Source organism: Chelmon rostratus, chromosome 14 (assembly GCF_017976325.1).
Source record: "Chelmon rostratus isolate fCheRos1 chromosome 14, fCheRos1.pri, whole genome shotgun sequence".
NCBI classification, from domain to species: Eukaryota; Metazoa; Chordata; class Actinopteri; order Chaetodontiformes; family Chaetodontidae; genus Chelmon; species Chelmon rostratus.
The window spans coordinates 25,839,343-25,852,196 of record NC_055671.1 but is presented as its reverse complement, the minus strand read 5'-3'; the positions used below and the strand labels follow the sequence as shown (position 1 = coordinate 25,852,196).

The following is a 12,854-nucleotide window of genomic DNA, read 5'->3' as shown; positions in this document are numbered from 1 at the left end:
AGACAACAACAGCAACGGCAGGCTGAGTAACGACCACAGGAGAGGACGCTAACCGCCTCTGACTCCGGCATCCCGTTATGTTCAACTCATCACATGTTAAACACAGTGGAGCCTGCGGGGAAGGTGTGAACCGGCCGGGTGTGGAGGAGCCGTATGTTGGCAGAATTAGAGGGAAAATGTTAAAGGAGCTCATCAGCAGGTATTCTCATAACTGACTCAAGTCATTTTTTAATCAAATAAAGGGAAGAAATATTCTCTGCTGTCAGTTTCTCCACTGTGAGAACTGAACATCTTCTGGCTGTTTGTTGTCCACAACTGTCCAGAGCTGTTCCTCTTCCTCACTGGAGGTGAAGCAATAAAGTCAAATAGCAGCTAAATATATCGCCATGAATCGTGACATCACAAACAGGATTTGAATAACCACATGGTCTCATTTCATCCCGATGCCTCGCAGTTTAACTGGAGAATAAAAGAAAATCCAGCTGCCAGTTCACATGATTTATTTCAGCCTCTGCATCTTATTTGATTTGTCTAAATAAGACGTGTTCAGGACGCCTCTGGTCTCCTCCAGAAGGACAGTTCTGGAGGGCAAAAATATGCTCCAGTTCACAAAACTTCCACATTTGACAGCTTTAAATCGTGAAGTATGGAACATCACACATATTACAGCTGTAAAGTGCAGTTTAACACTTGATGCCTGCAGGTGGCAGAAGTGTCCAAACATGCAGACAGTATATAAACCGGTTTGTCCTGAACAAAGTGTTCAGGTCACCAGGGAGTGCAGCATACAGGGGGTGGACACAATAACAGGAACACCCGTACAAACGTTCCAATGGAAAGTGGCCTCATGATGAACATCACCTGACAGCAGCAGCACAGTTGTTGCTCAGCTGAGAGTCGGTTCTGTGAACTCTTCTCGTAGGTTTGCTGTGTTGGATTATTTGATTATTGTTGCTTCCTGTGGATGCACCTCTGTGTCCTCACCATTGATGCTATTCTCAAATATTCGGATTGAAACATGGCTCACGCTTCATTAAAATGAAGAGACAAACAGAAGACATTGTAAAACAGGAGTGTGAGGTTATGATTGTGATGACCAGTCCAGCCAGATTAACCAGTGCCGGCCTTTTATTCAGGCAGTCTGTTGTTGCAGTGTGATGGTGTGAACTGAGATTAAGCTCCCCTTTAATCCTCCTCCACTCCACATGACCTCACTGTGATGCACGAGCCACAGGGAACTGTCATTGGCTCGCCGCGTGTTCTCCTGTGTGACCTGCAGCCAATCAGAGCTCCTCAGCTCAGCATCCACCCCCACAGGGCGGCCAGTGGTGGAGCGTGAGGGGAGGAGAGAGAGAGAGGAAAATGTTTCTATGAATGGAAACATGGAGGAGAGGACACTCGTGATGAACAAACCCAAATACTGACAGTGAGACCTTCCCCTCCCTCATCTTCATCTTCCTCTCGGTCTTTTCTTCCTCTTTTATCCTCCTCTGTTATACTGACGGCTGACCTTTCCTGTACATCTACATTTAAAAAAAACTGCATACCTCAAATGCTCAGTACAAATAATGCAAACTGGTTAACAATGTGCTCATACAGAGTACTGCCAAAGTCAAGCCACTGACGAAGAAGAGGTGGGATAGAGGAAGAATATGTCATGACGCTCATGTATACATCATGTTTGCGCCGATCGGACGGTCTGGCAAACAGACAATATTAAACTGAACATCATCCACCTTAAAGGACGAGTTCACGGTTTTCACGTCTGTTTTAAACGGTAAAAAACACTGAAACAGTAATAATTCAGTGGAAGTGATGGGAAACTAAATCTGCAGCCTTCATTCTGTGCAGAAAATAAACCTGACTGACTGGGATCAGTTCCCTCTGGTAAATGTGGTGGTGAATAGAATAAATTACGGTCTGTGAATTTGAATTTTATTCACAGTTTTGACGCCTCTGTTTCGTACAAACTCGGCAGTTTTAAGGTGGAAGTTGAGCTGCTGGTGTCTGACACTGGATCAGCATAACCACAGTTTGGATAAATAACCAGATGAAGGCGAATGAGTGAGGATGAAGGTGGATGAAGGTGGATACCATCCCCCTCGTTAAGCTGCCACCCCTCTCCATCCCCTCACAGCAGAGAGTTCAGACAGAGCTCCTGACTAGTTGGATATGTTGGTCCAGTCTGTCAGATTCATTGATCCTTTATCAGACCGAGTTTTGATTCAGCTGGAATCTCTGACTCAACCATAAATATCATCAGTCTATAATATCTATAATATAGATCTATAATATTCTCAGAACTATAAACTATCAATAGTCACTTCTGCTCTGTGTTGTAGCTTAAACTCTCTGTAGAGCAGAATCACCTTGATGATCAGAGTGACAGGTAGCAACATGTAGTCGTGGAGGGTGAGAGGATCATATAGACACACTGCTGCCTGTAGTGTTCCTATAATATTCCTGTAATGTTTCTGTGATCATTCAGTCCTGTCTGTGCTGCTGAACACAGACCTCTGGACCAGACCACCTCTGAAACTGAATATTTTGGTGAAACACAACGGCAGGTATAGTTTTTATTATCACGAGTCGTATTAAGTTAAAAAATAAAAATTCTCAGAGTGCCAACAGTGATATAAAAAAATAAAAGGAACAAAACAACTCATTGCTTCCAGTTAAACTGAAACCAGTATTGTGCTATATTGACCCAAACTGGGTCCATTTTTAACTCAGTGGTCTCCTTGTCGAGGAGAATTTGTTGACCTGACGGCACCAGGCTAAGATATCCGTATAGGAATCAGATGAATGAGCCTTTTACAGGAGCTCAGAAATACAGGCGCCACGTTTCCGCAGCAGGTTCCTGTGGTTACAGCTTTATGTGGGCTGCTTTAACTACTCTGTTCCTGGTGTTTCTAGCCCTTGACCCAGTTTGAGAACAAAACCAAGGACCTAATGAAAAAGAGGTTTCCAAGGGAGGAGCGGAATTACAAGACTGGAAACTCACATTTCTGGTCCAGATCATTTCTGATGCCAGAAATCATAAGGAAGACACTTTTAACAAGAACAGGCCTGATGAACTGCCACAAGCCCTTTGGACCCCCCCCCTCCTTTAATAACTGGAGGTTCTCCACCTTTAAAGTCACTGAACAGCAAACCTCACCACACATCCGAGAATGAGTCAGAAGAAAGAAGCAGCTCTGTCACCTGTGGACCAGATCTGACCGTCAGGCTGGACCGCACCTGGAACCTGCTGAACCAGTGTTCTACATGAACACGTCTCATTGGCTGTAAGGTCGGTCTCAACACTGCGGCTCACAATTCTATTGGCTCTGTATCGTCCTGCTCACACGTCAGACCACACGACTGCAGACGTGACAAGATGCCAGGTATTATACCGTCACACAGGAGCTTCAACCAATCAGATCAACGAACTGCTGTGGAAGTCAGGAGAAGAGTGGAAACGTGTTTTCAAAAAGCTTTCAGTGTTCAAACAGCGTAACGAACAGTCCTGCTGTCGTCACTAAACCCCGCCCACCTGTAGGCGCCAGCGGTTCCTCAGAGGACTCTGATTGGCCTGAAATGACTGTGGATCAGACACAAGCGCAGAACTTGACGCCTAGAAAGAAGGAGTCGCAGCTCAGGTGATCTTTTGTGATCTTTCAATCTCATGAATCCAGCGGCCTCACAAGGTGATTTCATGGATCCTCAACCCAAACTGACAAGCAGACGGTTCGGAGCTACAGCAGGTGTTTCCCACTCACTGATGGTCTTCATCCTTTTTCCAGCCTGTAAGCGTGGACCGGTCCATCTGACTCAAAGGCCTGGAGAGGGGGGAGCAGCTGGGGAGCTTTTCTACGCTGATGGAGTGAAACTACGTCACAGGTTGTCAGATATATTCAGATACGACGTCAGGATGGAAATGACTAACTGCCTTTTTAATACGTTTAACTATATCTGTAACATGATCATCAGTGAAGTTATTTGTAGTTTCTGTGGACATGGAGACAGGAATTGTCCCTGTTGTCTTTCAACTTTTCTTTTCAACTTCTTCCAACACTGCAACATATTGAGAGAGCATGACTACTGCTGCGAAAAGTCCACAACAGTTTGTTGTTGTTTGTTGACAACAGTGAATTATCTGATTCGTTCCTCAGCGCAGGGAAACGCAGTGCAGAACAGACCGTTAGCAGCATGTGCTAACTGGTGGACTAGCAAAACACAGCAAACACTGCAAATGCAACAAAAAGCAAAACAAAAGACGCGATCACAGGACTGTTGAACTAAGTTCTAAACAGGATATTTAATATATAATATATAAATCCTGTAAAATCCTATGTGGATTCATGAGGCTTTTATTTTGAAGGGTACAGATTAAAACATATTGCTAATCTGCTAATTCCTGTAGGTTGATATTTGTTATATTTATATGAATTAATGATTTATACAGATGAGTGATGATAACTGGATGATTGTAGTAATAGTGTACTATAATTAATAAACTAACTATAAGGTGATTTTACAGAACATGACTTTACAGTATTTTACAGAATATGGTTGTCTAATAGAAACAGGCATATTTAACTGAAAAACCATAGAAATAAAGATATAAAATAAAATACAACATAAATGCTCTATTAAGAAACCAGTATTTTGAGATTTTTGATGCTTTTACTGTGTAAAGAGAAGACAGGAAATAAGGAGGTCGAGTTATTAAATTAAATTTAGAAAAGAAATCACATTAAGGGACTTTAGGGGCTGCGTAAAAATCTATTTTTAGGGCAGTAAATATGTTCCATGTACAATTTGTACGCTTTTCTAAAAAGAGGAACGTTCTGTTTGAACAGGAAGTTCAGCAATTGTTTTATTTTACAAACTCTATGTTCTTGTTTTACTTCCTCTTTTTACTCCGGGCTTTTCTCTGGGAAAGCACAGCAGCATTTATGCAGAAGGAGTCTATGAATGTTCTGTTTCTTTGCTGTGGGCAGAGAAACAAAACATCATCGACTCAGTTTCACAGCTTTGCATGTCGGGACAGGTGACCTCGGAGGTCTGACAGGTACACGTACGACCTGTCACAGAGACGCTATGAAACAAAGCACAAGAATCTATAATCAAATAGTGAAACCAGAAGCCGGTGCAGAGAGGCGCTGTGATGCGACCACACTCTGCTGAAACACTGATGCTAGCACACAGTCATCTTTGTGAAAAGCTAAGCCAGAATTTGAATCATTCGAGAAAATGACCTCTCGTCGTCGTATCGGTTAGCAGGAGTACATCTGAATTCATTACAGATGCTCAAACTGGCTGCTGCCGGCTCAGAGTTTCATTGATTAAACCAATGCTGTTTTACATAAGAGCCACAGAGGCCCTTTCACATTTAATTCACAGTCCTTAATTGTAGAATATGTCCCCGTGTTGCACTCAGCCAACCGCAGTTAATTTATCTGAGGAAATCAGACGCAGTGCAGCGACATCGTAACCAGCATGTTGTTAGTAAATCTTCCAGGACTCAGCTGCCACGCTGATACACGGTGAATGAATATGAACCAGCATGAGCTGCGCTCTCTCAGCTCTTCTTTGGATGGACCCAGGTGTACAGGTGTACAGGTGTACTGAAATCTCTGCTTGTGTAAAAGCAGAATGTGGACGATCGAATGACCAAACGTGTAAAGAAGCCTTGATTGTTGATGAAGACTGAGGTACAGAACAGGTTAAACCAGTTCCAGCAGTTCCAGTCAAGGATGGAAGAGCCGTCTGTCGGTCAGTCGTTCCTCTGCTTCGGTCCAGGCTGGAATGTCACATCAGCTGTTCGATGGAAATTTTGACGTTCCTGGTTCCCAGAAGATGAACCCGAGTGACCTCCGACTTTTCCCCTAAAGCGCCACCGTGAGGTTGACATCTGAGGTTTTGAGTGAAACATCTCATCAGCTCTTGGATGAATTGTAATAACTTTGATGATCTCTTGATTATCAGGTCAGATGTTTAATTTATCTGCAGAACTTCCCATCAGCCTCAGCTGCACTTTGTGTGTTAGCATGCCCAGATGCTAAACTGAGATGAACATGCTAAACATCAGAATGTTAGCATGACATTACTGACAAACTAGCCTTTAGCTCAGAGCTCTATGGCTGTCGACGTGCTTGAGTTAAGAACTTTCTGAACAGCAGACGACTTCGTTCAGAAAATGCCTCCCACCTGTTGTCCCAATTAACGAATCAATCACACCCCCTAATTAAGGCACGAGCAGGTCAGACTCAGGTCTTCTCTCCTGAGCTGAACCTGGATGCTGGCAGCAGATCAGATCATCATATGTTCATGTTCTGCTGGTCCAGGTTCAGCTTCATTTTCAACTTAATTTGAGTGTGAGGCAGAGCATCCAGAAGTTGGGTAACCATGGTTACCTGCATCTGGAGGTGACCTAGTTATCTTGGTGACTCATGTTCAGCAAGCCTTCAGTCCTTCAAACGACCCCCTCTTCATCCTCCCCCTCCTCCTCTTCCTCCTCCTCCTCCTCCTCCTCCTCCTCCTCCTCCTCCCCACCTCTTGTTCACCTGAATAGGAGACGCAGCTCCTCCAGCACATCTCTGGCCAGATGTACCGCTGCACCCAGAGCTGTTTTATCATTTTAACATTCTGGCACCAGCTCGCTGCAGCTGACAGATCTGTGGGTCCACAGGAAGTGAAATGTTAAATTCAGTGATCAGAGGACTAATTCTGATTCCTCCCTTATTCAAGGACAATGTACTGTATCATATTAGAATAATCAGGTGAATATTATGTTATGTTTATTGTGTTTAAAGAAGCTTTTTCAGTTTTTCAGATAATTTAATGGCTTTTTGATTTTGCCTTGCTAAAGCGACAGTTTATCGTCTGCAGATATTTAATCTTAGCCCTGCCTGCAGTTATTCGATTGGTCGGTCCACCGCTTTGATCCAGACTGTCAGCTGTACTTTGTATTTACTGTTAACTTGCTAATGTTAGCGTGCTAAACACTAAACTAAGACGATGAACGTGAAGATTTTATCTGCTAAACGTCAGGATTTTCTTGTGTTTCAACAGTTGTTCTGTGTTGGAAAGGGGAAACTACATCTGTTAAGGCTCTAAGAATAAAACCATCAGCTGTTTGCTTCATCCAGCATGTTGATATCGGTGACCTGCTGCGTACATACGCCGTATTTCCTGTCAGTCAACTGAACTGGCTCGATGATGCAGAGACTGTTGACGTCCACAGAGGATGACTGTGATACGATGTGTGCTTCATCGCCGTGTGTCTCTCCTCCCCACAGTAACTGTCCGTGCTCCCTGGCTGCAGCCCTGGCCAGAGCCACAGCAGACAGCATCCTGCAGACGGACCTCTCCATCCACCACCTCAATAAGACTGTGGAAGATGGAGCTGACCCGTTACCACGTGAGTCCCTGGGGAGTCCACGAGACCTCTCTCTCTCTCTCTGAGACAAATTAGGTCTCGCTCTCACTTCATCCCACACACATACAGGCATTTAACCACCAGGGCTTTGTCCCACTTCTCCCCCGCAACACTGCATGAAGTGGTGTTTGACCACTAGAGGGCAGAAAGGAGACCCAGAGGCAGGACACAGTCCCTCCCCCACAGGCCAGTGATCTTCATTAAAAGGGTCATCAGTCAGTTTAATGGATATAAACTGAAGGCTTAGACGATGCTGAGAAAAAAACAGCAAGCAAATATAGAATTAATATAATTTACATAAATTATGTTTAGCAGTCCACGTCTGTTAAAGCAACAGTTTCAAAGATTTTCAGTTAAATAAATGTTAACTCGCTGAATGAGGTAACACAGTGGTGACTGAGCCTATGGCCCACTGATAAAAGTACTGCAGTAGTTGGGTAATAAAATACTGCATTAAGTTACTGCTACTGCAAACCAAACATTTCCTGCCACTGCAGCTTCAAATTAAAAGCATTTCACTGGTCAAACATGAGTTGACTTTTAGCACTGATCAGCACTGACTGTTATCCTTCATCAAAAATCAGCCCAGAAAACAAGACAACAGTCATTTTCAGCACTTTCTGACAGCAGATCAGTTTGAAATATGTCAGGAAGTAATGGAACAAGAAGCAGCCGCAGTGAGCTGATAGATGAAGAGCTGCAGGCTGCACACCTCCAACTTCTCAGCCAGGTGACAAACTCCTTTCAGTTCCACTGAAATCAGATCACAGTCACTCACAGAGCGATGGAAAAGGACCATTATTGCCTCCCGACTCCTTTATTAAATCAACAGTAGTTAGTGAGCTGCAGTATTAAACCTCACTGTTTCCCCCAGAAACTGCAGGCGTCGCCAAATCAACCAGGACTGAAACATGAGGGATTACAAAGCTGCACGCATCAGCATTTTTACATCAACAGCTGATCAAATGATTGAGTGCATTCTGAGAGAGGTTTACTCATAGTGATGAACTGTCAGTTCACCAAATGTGTATTCATCCACTGCCACGGACCAACACGTTTTTATTTTCATGGAACGTCTTCACAGTAATAGAGACGAAGGATATTACCAGCCTCCCCCCTGTAAGAGAAGGTCAGAGGCAGCACGGAGCCGTCTTTGTGTCAAAATGAACCCACGTTGTTGAGCTCTCGTCTTTTCGACGTTGTTCAGACAGTCTGGGTTATCTTGCTTTAATCATGGCGATGACAGCCAGAGACTCTGAACGCTCTCTCAAAGAGCTCCTTGTGTTGTGTAACAGAAGATCACATCCTGTTTGATGTCGCTTCGCTGCACTCTGCTGCGCTGCACTGGTTTGCTTCTGCTGTTTGCAAGGTGTTATGGGTAATCCTCGTCTGGAGCGGGAGGGGCTCGGGCTGGATGGTCAGTCCGCAGACTGAAGTTTGGTTCTGGGTCGTCGTTCCATGTGCTTGTAGTTTAGAGGCTGAAGGCAGGAAATGGGACACGGCGCGGGCTGCTCTCTCGCTCTGTCTCTGAGTGTCTCTCGCCCCGTCTCGGAGTGAGAGAGGACGAAGGCAAAGACATGCTGGACTGTTTCACCTGCAGCTAACATTAGTGGGTCAAGTTCATGCACACACACAGTGGGTGTCTCTGAAGGGGGCAAGCCTCAGTGAAACCTGCCTCTCTGCAAAATTACAACAGACCCCTGGAGGGCCAGTTTCCTCTGGGGAGGGGGGCTTCTCCAAATTCATCTTTTGACACAGACTTTGAGCTTAATTTACCCCCGAAAATCTCTCAAAACAACGAACGAAGCTGCTAAAACCCAGACGAGGGAAGGCAGGAGCTGATAAAACTCTCAGAAACGAAGCTTTCCCAGCAGCAGCGAGTGGCTCATGGACCTTTTTGTCACAGGTTTCGCCTCTCAGGCAGAACTGAGGGCTTAGAAACTTCCCCTCCTCCTGCATGTCTGATCAGTAAAATCTATAAAATCCTCCTGCAGAGACGTTCAAACTGAGCATCAGTCAAAGATAAGGCAGGAAAGTGCTCTTCACAGTGAACATGCAGATTCAACATCTGTCATCAGGTAGTAGATCTTTATGTTTAGTGCAGAATTAGTGAAGCAGTTTAATATGTTTTAATGCCACCAACATGAAATTTAATCAGAATTGGTTGTTTTCAACATTGAACACAAAGAAACATTTGGGGAAACAGAATTCTCTCCTGGCTTCAAACATGACTGACAACACTGCAGGGCTGCTTATTACAACGGGTTTAATTATGAAATAATAAGAATAATAAGAATAATAATCGTTATGTAAGGAATGAACCTCCTCATTGAAACAGAGGGCTCAAAAACCCACGTTCACTTTCGGGAAACAGCTAAAGGATTCAAATTAGTATTTATTTAAGTTTATCGAAGACAAAGTGTGACAAAACAAAATGAATGAAACACGTGATCATAAAAAAAATGACTGATGCGATGATTCGATGATTAATCAATAAGTCAGCTGGCAGAAACGAGCAGCTGTTTTGATAATCACTTTAAACTGTTGGTCACACAAAACGTTTGAATACGTCAGCTCAGTTTGTGTTTATGTTCTGTGATCAACGATTAATCGATCAATGAAGAACACGAGTGTGTTTGTGGAAGTTTGTCGAGTCACTGTTGGAATCTGTTGTAGGCCTCTGACCGCGCGTGTGTGTGTGTGTGTGTGTGTGTCAGAGATGGAGTCGGTGAAGCTCGCCCGGCTGGTGTTTAATCGACTCTTCGAGATGTGCTGCCTGTGGCTGAAGGAGCTGCCGTTCCGGCGCCGTCCACAGCCGTACTACGAAACCTCCATCCACGCCATCAAGAACATGAGGCGCAAGATGGAGGACAAGCACGTCATCATCCCCGACTTCAACACGCTCTTCAACGTTCAGGTACCGGAGGCGAGGCTCCCTCCGTCAGGTCGGAGCTGCGCCGTGCGGCGGCGTCGCTGGAGTCCTGATGCTTTCTCACGTTCATGAGACGTGTCACAACCAGTCTGATTAACAACTGAATTTAAAATCCACTGAAATTTAAATATTATTGAGATTTGAATAAAGATTTAAGTGAAATCCTAAATTTAGTCAGTAAAAGAACTTTGTAGCTCAACGAAGCGTTATTCTAATTACTTCTGATAATTATTCTCACAGCACTGACATGCAGCCAATCTGTACATCCTGCCAACTGTCCTGACATCAGCACACCTGCCTGCAGGTGGCGCTGTGTGTTTGGTGCATTAAAGTCGCTGGTTTCGATGCAGCGATCTGTGTGCAGGCTGTTCCTGAGTGTCTCTGCAGATCGAACCTTTGAATGATGATGTTTATTTCCTGTGGTGTCGATGGGGTCATGTGACTTCTATTGTCTCTCAGGATCAGGAGGAGCAGGCTTACTTCGCCGTGTTCGACGGTCACGGCGGCGTCGACGCTGCCATTTATGCCGCCAACCACCTGCACGTCAACTTAGTTCACCAGGAGTCGTTCAGCCAGGACCCCAGCGAGGCGCTCTGCAGAGCCTTCAAGGTCACTGACGAAGGCTTCGTGAAGAAGGCCTCGCGAGAGGTAAACGGAAAATCTCTTCATACTGCAACTAATACTACCACTACTACAACTACAGTTATTGCTGCTACTATTACTACTTCTAGCACAGCTACTTCTACTATTACTGTTACCACTAGTACTTTTACAGCTGCAACTGCTACATTTACTGCTACTAAGTCTACAACTGTTGCTACTATTACCGCTACCACCACCACTGATACTACTACAGTACCACACAGTAATACTGACACAACTAATGATACTAGAGCTGCCACCCTATTACAGCTACCACTACTACTACTACTGCTGCTACTCCTACTACAAACACTGCTCATTCTACTGCAGTAATTCTCTGTTTTCGTGAGTGTGAACATAAAATCACATCAGCACGTCTTCAGCAGCTCGTCCACGTCACAGTTTTTTTACTTATATTCACACGTTTGCTGGTATTTTATAGTTTATCGTGAAACAGACGTGTTATCGGATGACCCTGATGCAGTACTGTGTGTTTCCTGTATGACGTGTATCGCTCAGAGCTGAATGTGTCTGTTTGACAGCACCTGCGCTGCGGCACCACGGGTGTGGTGACGTTCCTGCGGGGGGGCACGTTGTATGTGGCCTGGCTGGGAGACTCCCAGGTCATCCTGGTCAGGAGAGGGCAGGTTGTGGAGCTGATGAAACCTCATAAACCGGACAGAGAGGTAACACACCTGCACACACGAATCCATCACTTCCACCGCACACGCACTGAAGTGAGATGAAGAGCTTCAGCTGGGGGGTTCGTTTGTTGACAGTATTTTGGGTACTGGTTAATTGGTAGTGACTTAAATTGTATTTTATATAAATTAAACTGCAGCTGTATTTATATAGCATGAAGAGCTAAGCTAACAGCTAGCGTGGCTCCATCCGAGCAGCTGTAAAGCTCATTAATTAAAGTTTTTGTTTTCGTTTGTTTCATCTGTACAAAAACCTTTGCTTAAAAAAAATACAGTTTGCTGTTTTATGGATGGTTACTGAATGTGGCTCTGAGCAGTTGCCAGGCAACCAGTGGATCAACCAGGAAGTTACCGGTCCCAGCCAAGACATAGTCTGACTCATGATGGCAAATTGTCTTTATTTACACTTTGTCTTTTGTGCAGATGAAATGAATGAGATATTAGTGATCTTTAGAGATGCTGGTAGGTGGATTTTGTCGTTTGCTGTCTGATGGAGCCGGGCGAGCTATTTCCTCCTGTTTCCAGTCTTCATGTAAAGCTAAGCTAACTAGCTGCTGGCTGTAGATTCATATAACACAGTTATCTTTAAAGAGTAAAGATACTGAAGTCCAAGGAACAATCACCAGACTCCCTTTGAAAATCTGTTTACTGTTCATTCATCATCAGATTTCTGTTGTTATTTTCCACTACGCGTTCCTCCTGCCGACGGAACAGACACGTAGCGTCCTTTGTTTTGTCCTGTTCATTTGAGTGTTTTTAGGTTTTTTAGTCAAACACTTGCAGTCCTCTCTGCCTAAAAACACCACCTGTATTCATGTATCGTCCTAAGAGTGGTCACTCTAAGTGCACGACAGCGGCGGGTAACGCACTGAGTGCTTTGCTGCAGGGACGATATTGCTTCATGCATCATGTGACAGCGGTCACCGTTGTGACGACCACTAAAGCCAACTGTGCTTGATGTCTGCAGGATGAGAAGCAGAGGATCGAGGCTCTGGGAGGCTGCGTGATCTGGTTTGGCACATGGAGGGTGAATGGCAGTCTGTCTGTCTCCAGAGCAATAGGTAACGTCAGCTCAGTCAGTCAGTGCATGCAGCGTGTCCTCGTACAGATTTACTGCTGAAACAAGAGAATCAGCCTGTTCTCTAACAGAGCA

At 44.6% G+C, this 12,854-nt stretch overlaps 1 protein-coding gene across 1 annotated transcript in view; it reads left to right on the top strand.

Moving 5' to 3' along the window:
* Positions 1-12,854, top strand: part of ppm1e (protein phosphatase, Mg2+/Mn2+ dependent, 1E) — a 31,527-nt gene that overhangs the window by 17,717 nt on the left and 956 nt on the right. The window contains exons 3-7 of the mRNA XM_041952858.1: positions 7,287-7,408; positions 10,144-10,343; positions 10,818-11,006; positions 11,543-11,686; positions 12,669-12,762. Coding sequence (XP_041808792.1) covers positions 7,287-7,408; positions 10,144-10,343; positions 10,818-11,006; positions 11,543-11,686; positions 12,669-12,762 — 749 coding nt within the window. The remainder of the gene's footprint in view (positions 1-7,286; positions 7,409-10,143; positions 10,344-10,817; positions 11,007-11,542; positions 11,687-12,668; positions 12,763-12,854) is intronic.